This window comes from Ursus americanus, chromosome 26, assembly GCF_024610735.1.
Source record: "Ursus americanus isolate L20-20 chromosome 26, mUrsAme1.1.p, whole genome shotgun sequence".
NCBI lineage: Eukaryota > Metazoa > Chordata > Mammalia > Carnivora > Ursidae > Ursus > Ursus americanus.
The window spans coordinates 5489765-5510630 of record NC_142152.1 but is presented as its reverse complement, the minus strand read 5'-3'; the positions used below and the strand labels follow the sequence as shown (position 1 = coordinate 5510630).

At 38.3% G+C, this 20866-nt stretch overlaps 1 protein-coding gene across 2 annotated transcripts in view; it reads right to left on the bottom strand.

Moving 5' to 3' along the window:
* Positions 1–20866, bottom strand: part of TXNDC16 (thioredoxin domain containing 16) — a 107908-nt gene that overhangs the window by 76066 nt on the left and 10976 nt on the right. For both annotated transcript variants that reach the window (XR_006781961.2, XM_045810385.2), the window contains exons 4-6: positions 19871–19953; positions 14809–14882; positions 13857–13931 (exon numbers count right to left, since the gene is read on the bottom strand). Coding sequence is in view for 1 of the 2 variants with exons in the window: in XM_045810385.2 (XP_045666341.2) it covers positions 13857–13931; positions 14809–14882; positions 19871–19953 (232 nt within the window). In the remaining variant the exon portion in view is untranslated. The remainder of the gene's footprint in view (positions 1–13856; positions 13932–14808; positions 14883–19870; positions 19954–20866) is intronic.

The window sequence follows — 20866 nt, the reverse complement described above, 5'->3', positions numbered from 1 at the left end:
TATTTCAAGAAGCAGTAGAGCAATAGTCAGCTTTAAAAGCAGGAATGACAACAGTGTCAATGACAGCCCCAGCGCAGGTAAGGCAAGCTGTCCCATCTCACACTCAGCACTAATGCAGTAGTCACCCCCAGATTAGTTGTGTATCATGCTTTTGACTATAATTTAGAACCGTATTAACTCTGAGTCCAGTTCTCCAGCCCTTCTAGTGAGCCTGAGATTTCCTAGCGAGCCTGAGATTTCCTAGCGAGCCTGAGATTTCCTATATCCACTCCAAATCCTTTTCTGCTTAAGCCAGTCAGACCCAGATTTTGAGGCTTATAACTAAAAAAACTCAGAAATGGACTCAGTCTTGCTTAATTTTCATAGCAACCATCTGAGATCAGTACTATCATTAACTCCATTTTAGAGTTAAGGTCATGGGGCTTAGAGAGGTTACTTTGCCTAATGTCCCAAAGCTCATTAAGTAGTCATTATCCATGAGGTAATAATAACCAAAACTAATGACATGCATAATCTAATGATCTTTGTGATTGTTCCCAGTGGCTTCCTAACTTTAATACATTTTTAATGTTAATTTCTAGAATATGAGGACATCTAGGGATCTCTAGGATCCATTCACAAGCCTGTGCTCCTTTACTCAAGTCACAAAGAGGAGAAATACTGACAGAAATGGGTAAAAGGAAAAGTCTGTCTTGGCATTTTCTTGTTTAATGATAGGTTGAAACAGCCTGGAGCTGCTCTGGCCTGGAAGCTCTTCCTGCCCCAGAAAGGCCCTCCCTTTCCTTGGCATGCTTTTCCTGAGACCCTCCTATCACAACCATTATAATATGGCCCAGAAAGAATGGGTGTCAAAAAGGAAGGAAGGAAGGAAGGAAGGAAGGAAGGAAGGAAGGAAGGAAGGAAGGAAGGAAGGGGAAGAAGGAGGGAGGAAGAGAGAAAAAGAGAAAGAAGGAAACTAAAGAGTCTACTTGACCCTGCTTTTGGAGCAGCAGGCTGTTCAGCCTTTTATCAGAAAAAAAGACTATTTTTACATTATGTTTCTGTCATTATTCCTGAAAACCCCGGTAAAAAGGAAATGTTACCTTCTATTTTGAAATACCAAATCCCTATGACAAAAAAAAAAAAAAAAAATTTTTTTTTTTAAAGAAAGAAAGGAAAAAAGAGAGGGGAGGGGAAGGAGAAAAACAACACAGGGAGAGGAACAAATTACTTTTATCTAAGTTAATTACTTAGATAAAATTGTGACTGGCCAGATCTACGTATAAAATGAAATATCCTAAAATATTTATTAAACATTTTCTAAATTAATACAGTTAAAACAACAAACAGAAGCCACTTCTGAAATATAAATGGAGAGCACAAGTAATAACAAATTCACAAATACTGGTCTTATTCTTTTTGTCATGTATTGTATATTCTCCTACTAGCTTACTCCTTATAAAATTTTATCACCAGAAACAATCTTGCAGGCTTATAACATGAAAGGATTTCTGCTTCTCCCATTTTTAACAACCAAAGAGTGAAGTTTCCAAATTCATTCATCCATCAATCCAATATTGTATGAACACCTAATACACGTCATGCATGGTGCTAGGCGCTGGTATAAGGACTTGGTATAAAAGGGCACCATATGGGGAAATAATCACTTCTACCAGTTAACATAGAGCTGTGAGGAAATCAAATCCAAGAAAGTAAATTTTTATTATAATTTTCCCAGTAAAAAACATGTCACTATCAAACAGGAACCCACCTGACAGCACTGTGGATTAACAAACCTGACACAGATAAAAGAATAAGCAATAGCCCAAACCTATTAAGAAAGGACCAGCATGGGTGCAGTGTAGGATCTTAGAGGAAGACACTTCTAAGAGTAGCTTTTTCCAGAGGTTCTACAATAATGTCCCCCTTAGACTCAATAGCCTGGCTTGGCAATAATGTGTTAAAAACAAAATATTAGCAGAAATTATGATAGTTGAAAAAAACTCCTATAATATTTGAAGTTCATATTATTATGAGTAGTACGTTAATTTAAAAGGAAAGAAACCACTTTGTGACAGAACACTGTCACAAGAATACCAAGTACCGCACCTTAATGAAGAGTCCATGAGATTTCATTGTTTCTTGTAGTCCTGGATAATCTTTCCTTTTTGCACCATTTGATGGTCTCTAGGAATCAACAATGCCTGCAAGCATGGTCTTTCTTTACAACAGCTACCTCATGACAAGTATCACAGCAACTATCAGAGCATGAATTCACATGAACTCACTTCTGTTAGTGCTGTGTGTGAAACAGAACCACAGGTAGATATCTGAATTTGGATTCCTTTTTTTTTCTTAATTGCAAGAGGAGACTTCCTGCATTTACACAGAAAAAAGCAACCAACACTCGTAGAGTACTGGCTAAAACCCACAATTTATTTTCACAGGCATTACTTTATTTGATCTTCACAACAATCTCATGAGGCTGCAATTGTAACATTAAAAATGAGGGAAACTAGCAATCAGAAAAGATAAATTGCTCAGATCACACTATGGTAAATAAGGAATAGGGACTCAAATCCTCAGTAAAGCCTGACTTCTTCATATATCCTACAACTTTCCAATCCATATTTGAGATTACAGTGCCTTAATCTCCTATACCTCTCCCTGACCTGTCTCACGCTGGTTAGATATATGATATTCTCAATCAACAAATAGAGATTAGTTGCTCTTTTAACTTGCTTTTTCTAAATATTACCCTTTTTCATCCAGAAGCTAGAAGTAAAATTTTCCTCATATGGTTACCAAACCACTCAATTCCACCAGTTTTAACTACGTAATTTTAGAAAACTGGGCGAAGAACTTTTAGACTATAAATCCCAATTCTCAATTTAAATTTTATTTATTTTGCAAATTGGTAACAATTTCCATATGGTTGAAAGCACAAGGTACTTTTGAGTTGAAGAGTTAAAAGAGTCTACCTAGAACACCTTCCCCCAATCCCAGTTTTCCCATTCCATTCCTGTAAACCAACATTATTAGTTTCCTGTGAAACTTAAGTATGTATGCCAAATACATATAAGCCATAAACATGTATTTATATATGTCTCTGTTACAAGACAGTCCTCCCTGGATTTCTCAGTGTACTTGTCCAAGTTTCCTATAGATGAAACCTAGCATGACATAACATTGGAGACTGTCTCCTCTGCACCTCCTAAACTTGCCTCCTTACTCCGAAGCCATCAGCTCCCATTCAAGGAGCAATAAAACCTTTCCTATCCTCCCTGGAGCCAAAGAGTTAAATTTAGGAGCAGAGATCTTCTCCTGCCCCAGAGAGGATCTGTTTATTTTCAGAAAAAAAAATAAATAAATAAGCTGAGCACTCTACCTCTAGAAAGAAAGATCAGATGTGTCAGCTCCTATAGAAGCTCAGAGATTCATGGGCCCCTGGGTGGCTCAGTCAGTAAAGTGTCTGCTTTCAGCTCAGGTCATGATCCCAGGATCCTGGGATCGAGCCCCATATCAGGGCTCCCTGCTCAGCAGGGAGCCTGCTTCTGCTTCTTCCTCTTCCTCTCCCCCTTCCCATCCTTGTGCGCTCTCTCTCTCTCTCTCTAATAAAAGAAGAAGCTCAGAGATTCATAATTTCTGAGTTCTCCTTCCCCAAACTTTGCTATAAGTCCAGGTATAAGCATATGGCTCTCACCTTGCTGCTCTGTGGAGAACTGGGTAAGGGGGACATAGTACTACCATGCTATCCTGGGACTGCTGTCACTGCTGTGTGAATTGACTTCTGATTCAAAGCCCTGGTGTTTCTGCAATTAGATATACAAGTAGGGTAACATCGGAGACCCTTTAGAGATCTAGACTTAATATCTGCTGTCTTACGTACATGGTATTGTGCTATACTCTAAACACTTCGTTTATTTCACTTAATATATCCTGAAATACCAGTGCGAGCAAAAAAATTTTTTTTGAGAGAGCAAGCAAGCGAACATGCATGCACACACGTGCGTTCCTGCACACACATGTGCACAAGTAGGGGCGGGGGAGAGGGAAAGAGAGGCTCTTAAGCAGGCTCCACACACAGCACAGAGCCCAACATGGGGCTCAACCCTGAGACCATGACCTGAGCCAAAATCAATAGTCAAAGGTTTAACTGACTGAGCCACCCAGAATACCCCACTGTAGAAGAATTTTAATAGATCAGTAAGTCAGTGTATTTTTAATCAATGATATTTTAGGAGTATTTTGACTACCTTACCAAAAAACACTATTTAACTGGCCGTAATTGTCCAAAAATAGATGATTCTTTAAATATTTTGTATAAAACTTACCCTAATTTTATATGTGTTATTCTTAGATTTTTACTGACTTAATCTTTTTCCTAAATGCAATTTTCCTATATTCAGAGAATAAAAGTTAGCTAAAACCTTGATCTTTTCTGTTGCCAAAGAAGCAAAGTTCAGGGGCGCCTGGGTGGCACAGCGGTTAAGCGCCTGCCTTCGGCTCAGGGCGTGATCCTGGCGTTCGGGGATCGAGCCCCACATCAGGCTCCTCCGCTAGGAGCCTGCTTCTTCCTCTCCCACTCCCCCTGCTTGTGTTCCCTCTCTCGCTGGCTGTCTCTATCTCTGTCGAATAAATAAATAAAAAAAAAATCTTAAAAAAAAAAAAAAAAAAAAAGAAGCAAAGTTCAAATATAATTGCAGACCACTGATCTCAATGAAAACATTCTACATAAAGAACAAATTCAAATGCTTTGAAGAAAAAAATTATAGCATGGGTTTACACATTCTAAAAAAGCAAGCCAAATAAAGCAATATAAATATTCTCAAATATAAGTTTTAAGTACATATACAAGTATTTTGAGAAATATAAAAACAATCTAAATATTATCTACAAATATTTCTTCTTGATTATAAGGCTAAGAAGTGGATTTGAGTTACAAATAACTGACAAGTTAATTGAAATTAACATATTTGAATAAACGCCAGTAAGTTTTGGCTCATCAGTTTATTGCCTAATAAAATGCTTAAGTTAAACTTAGAAGAATTATTTATATATAACTATATACCTACTATATTATATATATATATACACACACACTAAATACATATACACACACATACAGCTCATATATATATTTAGTATCAGATAACGGTGTCTTAGAAAACAGACAAAGTTCTCATGTATACATTTAATATCAAATAAAGTGTCTTAGGAAAAAGCTTACGGATATAAACAAAAATAAATAACTGTTTAGCTCTGGGTAATGGGATTATGAAGAATTTTAGGTGAGTTTTTGTGGCTTTCTATATTTCTCATGCATTCTACGATAAAGATAGTGATACTGTAATCTAGTTTGTTTTTCCAGTCTATAAAATAATAAAAATTCAGTAAAGTCAAAGGGCATAAACTTAATACATATAATTATAATTATATATTATACTTCTATCTTTCACATACACATATACTATACATACATACACACACATAAAATATCAATGTATATGCTAGAAGACAATGAAATAAAAGAATACATTTAAGTGTCCAGTCATAAATCAGGAAAGCATTAAAACTCTACTGGAGGTCACAAAAGAAAAGCTGAACAAATGGAAAGACACCAGGTTCCAGGATAGGAAGATTCATTATAAAGATGTCAATTGCCCTAAAATAATTTATAAATTTAATGCCAGTAGGATTTAGTCAGGGAGAGGAAGAAACTAGACAAGCAAATTTTATTTTTTTTTTAAAGATTTTATTTATTTATTTGAGAGAGACAGATAGTGACAGAGATAGCGAGAGAGAGCAGAAGTGGGCAGGAGAGGGAGAAGCAGCCTCCCACTAATAGGAGAGCCCAATGTGGGTCCTGATCCTAGGACCATGGGATCATTATCTGAGCTGAAGGCAGATGCTTAACCAACCAAGCCACCCAGGCGCCCCTGGACAAGCCAATTTTAAATGTCATATGTAAACAGAATAAGCAATTCTAAAAACAAAAATATGAAGGGCCTGGACCTTCATATTATAAAGCCTCAATAATTAAAGCAATGTTACTAGTATGTATATATAATACATATATTATATATACACATATGAAACAGTCCAAAAATAAGCACAAATATATATACATGAGAGTTTAGTATAAAAGGTAATGCCTTGAATAGTGATGAGATTCACTAATCTCAATTGTATTGACAACTGTGTAGCTATCTGGCTAGTACAGAGTTAAATCCATTCCTACACTAGTTAAATTCCAAACTTATGTTTAAAACTGAAACCATTAAAACATTAAGAGAAGAAATACACCCACACAAATAGAATCTCATCTTTGACAAAGGAACAAAAGCAATTTAATGAAGAAAGGATAGCTAAAACAACTGGACATCCACATGCAAACAAATGCAATTAGACACTGGCTTTACACTTTCACAAGAATAACTCAAATGAACCATAGATCCAACAGTGGCAGCCTAAACAGCTTACACCAAGCCCTACCTCCCGTGCTCTGCTGGTGCTGCTTTCTTGGGCAAGTGTGCCTGAGAACCAGCATGGTGGGCCCCTCCTCAAGAAGACCCGCGCAACCCCCCCACCCTCCACGTACCACATCCACTAACCATAAGGTTCTGCAAAGCTTCAGCTCTGGTGGAAATAGCATCAGGTCTCTTTTAGCAGACCAGAATACAACTAGTTAAAACTCGCCACACTCTGGCCAAGGTCCAAACACTCACCACTGCAGGCAAGGAGAAACTCTGAAGAGGACTGACCTGAGGGAAAGAGGTGCCAAAACACACAGCAGCAGAGTGCACACTCTGAAACACTTCCTGAAGCGCCAGGCCCTGGACAGTATAGGACTTCTTCATAAAACCATTACGCTCAAGAGCAGGAAACATAGCAGGCTTTCCTTTTTTTTTTTTTTTTTAAGATTATTTATTATTTATTTGACAGAGACAGCACAAGCAGGGGGAGCAGCAGAGAAAGAGGGAGAAGCAGGCTCTCCACTGAGCAAGGAGCCCGATGTGGGGCTCAATCCCAGGACCTGGGATCGTGACCCGAGCCAAAGGCAGATGCTTAACTGACTGAGCCACCAGGCGCCCCCATAACTCAGCGACTCCATAAAGCATAATAACATTTGTATCATAGGAGTCCCAAAAGAAGAGGGGAAAGAGGGCAGAAGATTTATTTCAGGAAATTACAGCTGAAAACTTCCCCAATCTGGTAAAGGAAACAGATATCCAAATCCAGGAGGCACAGAGAACCACCATCAAAATCAACAAAAGCAGGCTAACACTAAGACACATGATAGTAAAATTTCCAAAATATAGATATAAGTAAAAAATCCTAAATGAAGCAAGACAAAAGAAGTCCCTAACAAACAAGGGAAGACGAGTAAGGTTAGCAACAGATCTCTCCACAGAAACTTGGCAGGCAAGAAGAGCATGGCATGATATATTCAACATGCTGAATGGGAAAAATATACAGCCAAGAATGTTCTATCCTGCAAGGCTGTCATTCAGAACAGAAGGAGAGATAAAGAGTTTCCCAGACAAACAAAAGGAGTTCATGACCGCTAAACCAGTTCTGCAAGAAATATTAAAGGGGACTTTTTGAGTGGGAAAGAAAGATCAAAAGCGACAAAGACTAGAAAGGAACAAAGAAAATCTCTAGAAACAACAACAAACAAGTAATAAAATGGCACTAAATTCAAATCTATCAACAATCACTCTGAATGTAAACGGACTAAATGCTCCAATCAAAAGACACAGGGTGTCAGAATGGATTTTAAAATAAGACCCATCTCTATGCTGCTTACAAGAGACTCATTTTAGACCTAATGACACCTGTTGACTGAAAGTGAGGGGATGGAGAACTATTTATCATGCAAATGGATGTTGAAAGAAAGGCAGAGTAGCCATACTTGTATCAAACAAACTAGATTTTAAACCAAAGACTATAACAAGAGATGAAAAAGAGCACTACATCATAATAAAGGGATCTATCCAACAAGAAGATCTAACAATTGTAAATATTTATGCCCCCAACTTGGGAACACCCACATATATAAAATAATTAATAACAAACATAAAGGAACTGATTAATAATAATATAATACAGTAGGGTACTTTAACACCCCACTTACCAATGGACAGATGATCTAAGCAGAAAATCAACAAGGAAACGATGGCTTTGGAGGACACTAGACCACATGGACATAACAGATATATTCACAACATTTCAGACCAGAGCAGCAGAATACACATTCTCTTCAAGTGCACATGGGACCTTCTCCAGAATAGATCATGTACTAGGTCACAAATCAGGCCTCAACAAGTACAAAAAGACTGAGATCATACTATACATATTCTCCAATCACAATGCTATGAAACTTGAAGTCAACCAGAAGAAAAAAAAATTGGAAAGACCACAAATATATGGAAGCTAAAGAACATTCTACTAAAGAATGAACAGGTAAGGGAGCCTAGGTGGCTCAGTCGATTAAGCATCCAACTCCTTTTTTTTTTAAAGATTTTATTTATTTATTCATTCGACAGAGATAGAAACAGCCAGCGAGAGAGGGAACACAAGAAGGCAGAGTGGGATAGGAAGAAGCAGGCTCATAGCAGAGAAGCCTGATGTGGGCCTCGATCCCACAACGCCGGGATCACGCCCTGAGCCGAAGGCAGACGCTTAACCGCTGTGCCACCCAGGCGCCCCTAAGCATCCAACTCTTGATCTCAGCTCAGGTCTTGATCTCAGAGTCATGAGTTCAAGCCCCGCGTTGGGCTCTACTCAAAAAGAAAAAAAATAAATTAAAAAGAATGAATTGGTCAAGCAGAAAATTAAAGAAGAAATTTTTTAAAATACATGGAAACAAATGAAAATGAAAGACAATGGTCCAAAACCTTTGGAAAACAGCAAAAGGGTCTTAAGAGGGAAGTATATCGGGACACCTGGGTGGCTCAGTCATTAAGCGTCTGCCTACGGCTCAGGTCATGATCCCAGGGTCCTGGAATCAAGCCCCTCATTGGGCTCCCTGCTCAACGGGAAGCCTGCTTCTCCCTCTCCCACTCCCCCTGCTTGTGTTCCCTCTCTTGCTGTCTCTGTCAAATAAATAAATAAAATCTTTATTAAAAAAAAAAGGCATCCAAATTGGTAAGGAAGAAGTCAAACTCACTATTTGCAGACAACATGACACTCTATGTAGAAAACCTGAAGACTCCACCAAAAAATTGCAAGAACTAATACACAAATTCAGCAAAGTCACAGGATACAAAGTCAATGCACAGAAATCTGTTACATTTCTATACACCAATAATGAAGAAGCAGAGAAATCAAGGAATTGATCCCATTTAAAACTGCACCAAAAACAATAAGATACTTAGGAATAAACCTAACCAAAAATGTAAAAGAGCTGTACTCTGAAAACCATAGGACACTTATGAAAGACATTAAGAGAGGACAGAAAGTAAAGGAAAAAACATTCCGTGCTCATGGATTAGAAGAACAAATATTGTTAAAACATCTATATTACCCAAAACAATCTACACATTTAATATAAACCCTGTCAAAATACCACCAGCATTTTTCACAGAACTAGAACAAACAATCCTAAAATGTGTATGGAACCATAAAAGACCCCAAATAGGCAAAGTAACCTTGAAAAAGCAAAGCAAAGCTGGAGACATCATAATTCTGAACTTCAAGTTATATTACAAAGCTGCAGTCATCACAACTGTATGGTACTGGCATGAAAACAGACACATAAATCAAAGGAACAGAATAGAAAACCCAAAAATGGACCCACAACCTAATGGTCAACTAATCTTCAACAAAGCAGGAAAGAATATCCAATGGAAAAAGGACAGTCTCTTCAACAAATGGTGTTGGGAAAACTGGACGGCAACATGCAGAAGAATGAAACTAGACCACTTTCTTATACCATACACAAAAATAAACTCAAAATGGATGAAAGACCTAAATTTGAGATGGGTAACCATCAAAATACTAGAGGAGAACGTAGGCACTAATCTCTTTGACATCAGCCATAGCAACTTCCTACTACATACGTCTCCAGAGGCAAGGGAAAGAAAAGCAAAAATGAGCTACTGGAACTTCATCAAGATAAAAACTTTCTGCGCAGAGACAGAAACAATCAACAAAACTAAAAGGTAGCCTTTGGAATGGGAGAAGATATTTGCAAATGACGTATCTGATAAAGAGTTATCATCTAAAATCTATAAAGAACTTAAACTCGACACCCAAAAAACAAATAACCTGGTTAAGAAATGGGCAGAAGACATGAACAGACATTTTTTCAAAGAAGACATCTAGATGGCTAACAGACACATGAAAAGATGCTCAACATCACTCATCATCAGAGAAATACAAATCAAAACTACAATGAGATAACACCTCAGAATGGCTAAAATTAACAACGCAGGAAACAACAGATGTTGGTGAGGATGCAGGGAAAGAGGAACCTTCTTGCACTGTTGGTGGGAATGTAAACTGGTGTGGCCACTCTGGAAAACTGTATAGAGGTTCCTCACAAATAGAACTACTCTAAGATTCAGCAATTGCATTATTTGGTATTTACCCAAAGGATAAAAAATACTGATTTTAAGGGATACGTGCACCCCAATGTTTATGGCAGCATTATTAACAACAGGCAAATTATGGAAAGAACCCAAATGTCTATCAACTGACGAATGGGTAAAGATGTGGTGTGTGTGTGCATGTGTATATATATACAATGGAGTATTACTCAGTCATCAAAAAGAATGAAATCTTGCCATTTGCAACAACGTGGATGGACCCAGAGTATATTATGCTAAGCAAAATAAGTCAGTCAGAAAAAGACAAATGTCACATGATCTCACTCATATGTGGAATTTAAGAAACAAAACAAATGAATGGGGGCGGGGGTGGGGGGGAAGAGCCAAACCATAAAACAGGCCTTTAACTATAGAGAACAAACTGAGGATTGATGGAGGGAGGTGGGCCGGGGATGGGCTAAATGGGTGATGGGCATTAAGGAGGGCACTTGTTGTGATGAGCACTGGGTGTTATATGTAAGTGATGAATCACTAAAACCTACACCTGAAACTAATAATTACACTGTATGTTAACTAGAATTTAAATAAAAACTTGAAAATAAATTTAAAAAACTGGAAATATGTAATAAATAAACAAAATCTATTATTTTTTTAAATGGGTAAATTCCTTTGAAACAATGGCATAAAGGAGCCCACAGTAAAACTTAAAACCTATAATTCAGAAGAGATAAGATAAATTTGACCAGATAATTCTTTAAAGAAAAGGGAAGTTCAGGTGCACCTCAGTGGTTCAACTGGTTAAGCGTCTGACTCCATTTCAACTCAGGTCATGAACTCAGGGTCATGAGGTCAAGCCGCGCATGGGGTTCTGCGCTCAACGTGGAGTCTATGTGAGCTCTCCCTCTGCCCATTCCCCTCTCTCATGCATATGCACTCTCTATCAAATAAATAAAATCTAAAAAATAAATAAATAAAAAGAATAGGGAAATTCAGATGATAAATGACAAACTTGGAGGGAAATGTAGCTTGTGTCTCCTTCATATAAAGAAAGTATCTAGCAGCGTCTGGGTGACTCAGAGTGTTAAGCCTCCAATTCTTGATTTCGGCTTAGGTCGTGATCTCATGGGTCATGAGACAGACTCCCTGCTCAGTGGGGAGTCTGCTTGAAGATTCTCTCCTTCTGCCCCTCCCCCCACTCACTTGCACTCTCTCTCTAAAATAAATCTTATTTTAACAAGTACGTAGAAGTTAATAAAGTTCAAACATGATAGAAAAATGGGCAAAAGATTCCAAATAGCACTTGAGGTCCATTTCAATGAATAGTATGCAACTGCAAAAGAGTACAGGAGAGAGAAACTGCTTGCCAGGCATTGGATATTTCAAATTGATGGTTTCAGCACATAAAAGCAGGATGACAGATTGAAAGGTATTTTTTTTTCCCCTCATGGTTATCAGTCAAGGTCCCTGATAATGAGGCCTCTCAATGGAGACACTTGGGCTAAAAAATACAGGTTACATATAAGTATGTCTGGCCTAGGTGCCTGAGTCTTGGACCTCAATTTTCTCTAGAAAACACAATGCACTGGGCATGTACCCAGTGTGGTGTGGGCAGGGCACCTATCCCCTATGAGGCCTGCCAGACAAAGACTGCAATTGCCTATGGTCAGGACTCATAGGTCACAGAAGGATTCTGGCTTGGAGCTAAACTGCTCACCCTTCAGTGGCTACCCCAAAGCCTCAACTTCTTCACATGGTAAACAAAGATCCCGTCACCTGACCCCCATACCTACTTTTCTGCTCTCATCTCCTGCTTCACATTTCATACTCCCGTAAAAACTGCCCCCCTCCATGGGGTGCCTGGGTGGCTCAGTCGGTTAAGCATCTGCCTTCGGCTCAGGTCATGATCCCAGGGTCCTGTGATCAAGCCCCACATTGGGTTTCCTACTCGGCAGGGAGTCTGCTTCTCCCTCTGCCCCTCCCTCTGTTCTCTCTCAAAAAAATAAATAAAATCTTTTTAAAAATTTATTTTTTAAAAAAACTGCCCCCCTCCAAAGTATTCTAACCTTCGTACCTTTGTTCACAGTTTCCCCTGCTTTCCCCACCCTCTGTGTCTTCACCAAGCAAACTACCACTTATCCTTTAAGATTCATCAAGTTCCACCTCCACCAGGAAGCCTTCTTAACAAATATCCACCTTCATTCTAGACACAAGTAACTCTTCCCTATGCTGTGGATCCTTCAGTCCTCATGCAGATAAAATGCTACCAATTTACTTACTACATAATATTTTCTGTTTCTGTACCCGTCTATGTAACAAAACACTAAATTCCTAGAGAATAGAGGCCATATCAGTTCTTTGTAATTCCTCTCTGAAAAGCCACCATTCACTCTTCACAACTGGCTTCTTAGTCCATAGGCCTTAGGCTCCCTGGTTGTCAGGGATTTCTAAAATCTTTTCGTTTATATATGATAAGTACTGGAACATTTAAAAGTATCCATTTGCAAAGTGATAACCACAACTTTTCACCTGTAACTTTAGAGTTTCCTGTCATTTAACTTTCACCCAATTTTTATGGGAATCCAGTCCAAGAGGAGAAGGAAGAGGGGAGCCAAGCAGAAAACAAAGATACTCAATGTCAGCAAAGGTCTTAATAGCCAGCAGTCCTAACACAACAGTAAACTGGAAAAGTCCATGTAAGCTTGCGTCCCTGATGAAGTCGTAGCTTCTAGCTGTGTCACCGAAGAGGAAACCAGACTTCATTCAGGGGGATACTGCAAGAATGGACTCTACATGCCTAAATCCCAGGCCTAAAGATTCCATGCCAGCTAAGTTTAATTTAGTGTCTCTATCTCCCTCTCTCTCTCTCTCTTTCTCTCTCTCTCTCTCAGTAAACACTAAGTTGTGTGCTGGGACTATCTGCACTGTTTCTGCACCTACCGAGTAGGCACAGACTTACACACTCCAGAAAAATCAGGCTGGGGTGAGAAGCATGCCAGACATTTTAAAAATCCCAGTGAGAAGAGCAAAGACGAGCTTTTTACCTGGTAAAAATCCTTACTCCACAGTTATATTCAAAAGCAAAAGCAATACTGCAACCATGTGATTGTGTCCTCTCCTACTTTTATATAAAGATGTTTCTGTATCCTTTACCATTAAAGACATTTTAGATCCTCTACACAGGGAGGAGACAGACCAGTAATTTGTGTGAAATGAATGTCTACAAATATAAGGTTAAAACCCTAAAATATTTTAATGGATGGTGGTTGCCTCAAATGAAATCAAGAGGTAAATAACAATAAATGAATGGGTAACCCCTGTACTTACAAGAGAACGTGAGCAACAATGGCATTCACATCAAACAAGGTATCAGTAGGGAATTCTCTGAGTAAGATGTTGCCCCTATAAAAAAAATTTAAAAAGCATTACAGAAATACTTCCTTGGAATTCATTGTTCTTGTCTCTGCAATACAGTAGGTTGTAAGTGCTTTGATGTTAGAGCCTAGGTGTTACCCATTATCTCATGCCCCTACCAGCAAGCTGAAGTTAAAACACACAAAAATATTTATGGAATATACACTCAATAAATATGTTGGCTCTGAAGAGCTTAGGCCCTGGGCCAGACAAAAAGACTGGGAAAACACATGAGTCTCAACATGGCTTCCCACCAACCTCCCAGTCACACACACACACACACACACACATGGCTTCCCACCAACCTCCCAGTCACACACACACACACACACACACACACACACACACTCCCTAAATGGGCTGGGAAGGAGACAAGTAGGACAGAAAAAGAAGTGTCCTTAGCAGTTGATCTCTGAGGAGACAGAATTTGTCCCCACTTTTTAGGCCAAATCCCAAGAGTTTGAGAGAAAGACTTCAAGAAACCTCAGGGAGACTAGCAGACCAGAGTGGAAAGGAATCTTAACTGGGACATTGGCAGATCTCTCAAAAATACATGTCTTTCACACCCAAATATGGACTGACAGATCTACTCAAAACACTAAATTTGTTAAGTGCTTACTTTCAAGGCACTTATAGTAGGAGTTTACATAAGAATTCTTATGTAATATTCAAAACAAGCCTGTGAGGTAGATTTTATAGCTACTTTATCTCATTTTATAGATAAGTTAAAGCACAGGTAACAAGCCTAAGCTTCATGTGTACCTCACTGCATACGACTTTATTCTGACTTAGTGATATTTTGTATATTTCAATATTCTAGAAGTATAGCTTTATATCTGCCTATCACACTCAAAAAATTCTTTACCTGAATAAATATGCTTTCATCAAATCCTTTTCTTTTCCACAGTATCTTGATGTTTCTTCTTTGACACAATTAACCTTTAAAAGATTATATTTAAGGTTCAGAGTATATATCAAAAGGTCAAGTTTCTTGGTTAGGGAAATAAGAAGGAAAATACAACAGTACATGGGGCGCCTGGGTGGCTCAGTCATTAAGCGTCTGCCTTTGGGTCAGGGTGTGATCCCAAAGTCCTGGGATCAAGCCCCACATCAGGCTCCTCCGCTAGAAGTCTGCTTCTTCCTCTCCCACTCCCCCTGCCTGTGTTCCCTCTCTCGCTGGCTGTCTCTCTCTCTGTCAAATAAATAAATAAAAAATATTTTAAAAAAAGAAAAAAGACAGAAAAAGAAAATTAAACAGTACAGTCTATCTCCAGGTCAAATGTTTTATTTTACTTTTTTTTTCTGATTTGTATCCTATAATTGCTCATTCATCCAAGTGCTTGAGGTAAACCCGAAAAAGAAATTATTTCTACACCTAAGAGTTCTATTTAATTATACTTAAAAGTTTACATTTAATTCAACCTTATGGAACAAGTAAGAGGTAACCAGGAAGAAAAGGAAAGATACAATTAAGGCAGGACAAAAAATCATGAGCAAAAGCGAAGAAGCAGAAGTAAGTGGTAAGTTGAGAACATGAAAGCATCTCAGCAGCTGGAACACAGATACTGTTGGTTTCTTATCCAAAATCCATCCTTCCCTTTTGTTTTACTGACAGAACTTCCCTAAACACAAGTGCCCCAGTGAAAGACTTTTCCAGACTCCCCAACAGCTGCAGATGGCCAAAGAGTGTTAGAAGCCACTGGGGTTGGATTCCAGATGGTTCTTAAAAGGTAGCTGACTTATACTCTTATCCCACTTCTTCCTGACAAAAACCAGACAAGGCAGCTGGGGCACCAGCAGGAATCATGGACCATAAAACATCTTTAAAGGAGAAACCCTTGCTGAGGTTGGTGCCACAGAAAGAATGAACCTTAATGACGGATGAGGTTAGAGCAGCCATAACAGCCCTTGAGAGTTTATAATCTAGATTTTGTGTGAAAAAATGTAAGGATAATCCTGGCAGCAGTATGAAGATACAATGGAAGGCAAGAGAGCGCAAAGATAAGGAGGCAGGTTAAACGAATATCATCACATCAGCACAGGGCAGGGATGACTAGCACCTGAAGTAAAGTGGAGACGGACAGAACAGGTTCAAGAGATTTCTCACCAATCCAGCAAGGAGAACTAGGGAGAAGACTGGGCATGTGCTCGCAGCAGGGGATGGAGGTGGAAGGAAAGAGATAAAGAGAATGAAGAGGTTTCAATGGGTAGCCACCAATAAAACTTAAACTAAAGATGGAAGAAAAACAGTTATTTAGATTTTGTAAGTTTTTGTTTCGTTTTTTAAATGGGCTCAGGGTTTTGTGTGTGTGTGTGTGTGTGTGTGTGTGTGTGTGTGTGTGTCGTTCAATTTAACTTTAATGGAGTTTGAGGAAGCACAATGACAACTGGGGAAGCTACGTTTATTTTCAAAAGCTACAAAAGGAGAACTGACACTCAGAAAAAATATTAGGAATAGATAATTAGAATTAAAAGTCAGAATATGGCTACACCCCCCAAAAAAACTGAATATTAGGAAGAATTTTTAAAAGTCAGAGCATAGGGGATGATTGACATTATGACAATAGATTTTTTTCCATTCATCCCGTTCAACATATATATGAACACCAACCATATGTTAGTCACTCTTCTAGTCACTGGGGGGTACAGTTAGGTTCCAAATCAAGATTTTTATCTTTAGAACTTACATTCTAAAAGTAGAGACAGACGATTTTAAAAACTAATTAATATGTAGTGTTAAGTCCCATATACAAAAAATTTTAAGGGAATAGTATGTGACAGGACATTTTAGATAGGTAATCAAGGAAGGCTTGAGGGAGGGGGTGACCTTTGCACAAAGAACAGAAGGAATGGAACGATGCATGTGATTATATAAATGTGTGGAAGAGAGACATTCTAAGCAGAAGGGAAAATATTTGCAAAGGCCTTGTGGAAATAACACTTCTAGCAGGTTCAGGTAACAAAAAGATGACCTGTAGGTGTCAGGAACAAACTGAGCAAGGTAAAGGGACAAAAAGTGAAATTAGAGAGGGAGCCAGTGTCCACAAGAGTGAAGAGTTTCTATTTTATCCTAACTGTAATGGGAAGCCTTTCTGAAGGGACAGCAAAGTGATCTGACACATATGACATGTGTAGAGAGAAGTTTAGTGGGACAAGAGTGAAAGGAGAAAGACCAATTATTAGAAGGTTGCTGTAGTTTCCCATATGAGATGTGAAGGTTTGGACAAAGGGAAACAGAGGGTCAAAGTGCAGGAAGTGGTCAGATTTGGGAAGTTTTGATGACAGAACCTTAAGATTTATTGATGGCTTTGTTATGACAACGAAATGTCAAAGATGATTCAAAGGCTTTTAGTTTTAAAATCTGCTTTGATATAGCAAGACAGCTGCACCAGCTTTCTTTTGGTCATCACTTACACGATACATCTTTTTCCTTCATTTACTTTGAAGAGGTCTGAAGCCTTTATTTTAAGATGCATTTCTAAATAGTACAGAGTTGGGTTTGGTTATCATACCCAGCTTGGCTATCTTTGTCTTAACTGGAACATTTAGTCCAATTTATATTTTAGTGTTCTCTTCATCTACGTCTGCCTCCTGAAATCTTAACTTCTAAAGACAATCTCAAAATGCTACTTTTTGTCAAGTCTTTCCCAATATCATACATGACCTTCTGCCCTGACAATCAGGTATAAGCTTCCCTTTCTTTAAACCTTAACGGCATTTTATCTGTAACTACTATAATGATTATGTTCTGGTAATTATTGGAATGATTTGTGAATGCGTTTTTTCTCCCCTATTTAGGATCTAAATTCTTAAGGAAATAGACTGGGCCTTAGTCACATATCTACCTAAAAGACTAAATAAAGTCAGCTCTTTTCACCGTCATAAACATTTACCCAGTATCTATTATGTGCCAGAGAGTGAGCTAGGTCCTCACTATAGGTCTTATTCACCAGTCTTCTTTCTACATAGCTTAGCATCCTCAACTGTAAAATCAAGACTTCAAGTTTTGTTAGTTAATAAAGGCAACACCCTCGGCATGAACTTTAATATTCTATTCTAGTTACTAGATACATGGTTACTAGCTACTAGATAAACAGCATGATTATACCTCTTGAATGTCATACCAACCTATTATTTCATTTCTAAACTTTAGAATTTTATTAAAAGCTCCTCAAAGATGAGCACCATTATCATTCTAGAGTGTAATCAGTTGTTCAAAGTTACATATAGAATTGACATAAAAAAATATTTTTTAAAGTATTTAGCAGTGATATAATAAGAAATAGATCGTTGGTTTTTGCCCCTGGTTCCTGGCACAGGGCTCCTAAAAGCCTTGTTATTTCCTGAGTGATAGAAGTGTTAGAAGTATCTCTTGTTCTAATATTTGGTCTTTAACCCCAGTTCCTTATATAAGAGCTTCTAAGACCCTTGGAAACCCCTGCAGCGTTTAAGAGTATCTTTCTGCGTGCTAATGAGGTGACTGAACCTGGGGGCCCCTATAGCTTCGGGATGGAGACTGCTCACCAAAAAGACAAAGGCATGACTAGAAGGTTGAACTTTACATCCCACCTCCTATCCTCAGGAGACTGAGTTAATCACGAGTGGCCAAAGATTTAATCAATAAGGTCCACATAACAGAACCCCCATAACCTAAACAACAGGGCTTGGAGAGCTACCAGGGTGGTGAATACGTCCAAGTACCAGGAGGGTGGCACACTCCAAACCAGAAGAGGACAGAAGCTCCTGTCCAGACTTCGCCCTATGCATCTTGTCCCCTGGGCTGTTCCAGGGCTCTATCACTTATAATAAACCAGTAATAGTAAACAAAGTGTTTTCCCTCAAACCTGTGAGCCATTACAGCAAATTGTCAAACCCAAGAAGGGGGCTGTGCGAGTCCCCAGTTGGTAGCCAAGTCAGGCAGAAGTTGTAGGTAACCTGGGAATTCACTCCTTGTGATTGGATCTGAAGTGGAGGGCAGTCTTATAGGACTGAGCCCTTAATCTGTGAGATCTGGGCTAAGTGGGCAGCTAGTGTCAGAAGTGACTGGTGTGGAAAACTCACACATTTGATGTCAGAAGTGTCCTCTGGGTAGAGGAAAGAGTTTCCCTTTAATAGCCAAGGTTAGTTCACATTTCTATGCTTCCTGCCCTGGGAACTCTAGTTGCAGGGATCAAGAGGGACAGTGGCCATCTCTCAAAGGTAGAAAGCTAATGAAGAAAGAATAAATGTACACACAAAGTCAGGTAGACACTAATTTGAGAGAATTTAATAATCACTGGTTTTTAATAATTCAATTTTCCGAGGTACAAATTCTAAGATTAAAGTAAATGAAAAGCTCATATAGCTATCTAAGCTATGATGCATGTGGAAATTTTCCATAATAATGACAAGTTTAAAACATTTTTTTGAGAAAAAAATTAAATATGTCATTTCAAGTTAGGTTGTTTGACTTTGTCCTAAAAGGAAAAATTGCAACATAAGCAATTATAAAGACTTAGAAGAATAGAAAAGGAAAAATACTTCAATTACCTCAATTTTGGTACCTCAGTTTGTGCTAATAAAAATTTTTAAAAATAGTTGAATGTGGAGATCTATTATAATATATTCGTCAGGCAAAACAAAACAATGAAGCCTAACTATTGGATTGAAAACTGAACTATAGCCTCAATAAAACAGTTTACAAAATAAATTAAGTTCTAAGCTAAAGAATTTTGAACAGGTTTTCTTCTTCATGTACTAATTTACACAATAATCTGGAACTATCTTTCTGTGCTTCTGGGTTTTTTTTGTATAAAAAAAGGTAGAAAAAATTATTTTTCCAGTTTGGAAAAAGGGATGAAACGTGTATATTCAGATACTCAGCCTTAAGTCATACAATTGTAAAGTGTTTGTCACTAATAATTTAGTAACAAAAAATGTCTTTCTACCTTTGCAACTGAAATTCCATAGTCCTGGAGAGGTTTAACAGCCTCATTCAGTTCCTCAAGAAATATAGAGGTCCTTGGAGAATCTAAAATAAGAAATGTTTTATGAATGTTTTATGGCTCACTCCTCAGGAAAGATGAATTTTTAAAATTAAAGCCCAAAGCTGCAAACTGAAGAAGAAATAGATTAGTTTGCCCCACAAGCATACAAGACAACTAATAATCAAGTAAACATACCTAGTTATCTTTATACCCTTATTTCCTATTTCCTCATTATTTTTATTTCTAATGTTTTTATGATATATTTTAACTTTATAAGTAAATTTTTAAAATTTCTAAAACAAGAATAGATGTTTAATTTAAAGCTAACATTTGGCATTATTTTTCCAAGTTTAATACCATATACACAACACACATGGATGCATGCACAAAACTTTCAAAAGCTTCTAAAGCTTTTTTTATGAGAGAGTGGGAAAGCATGCATGCAAGGCAGGGGAGGCGCAGCAGGAGAGGAAGAGAATCTCAAGTAGGCTCCACATCCAGCACGGAGCCCATCACGGGGCTCGATCTCACAACCCTGAGATCATGACCTGAACTGAATTCAAGAGTCAACACTTAACCGACTGAGCCACCCAGGTGACTCTCAAAATGATTTTAAAACACCATTTCAAACGACAATTATAAGAAAGCCAACAGAAATGTGGATTCAGGGCGCCTGGGTGGCTCAGTTGGTTAAGTGACTGCCTTCGGCTCATGTCATGATCCCGAGGCCCTGGGATTGAGTCCCACATCGGGCTCCCTGCAAGCCTGCTTCTCCCTCTCCCCCTGCTTGTGCGCACATGCTCTGTCAAATAAATAAATAAAAATCTTGAAAAAAAAAAAAAGAAAAAAGAAAGAAGGAAAGAAAGAAATGTGGATTCATTTCACTTACTAATTCAAGAATAGTTTTTTTTAAGGGATAAAGACTTAATGAAACCATTACAATTTTTAGTTATGTTT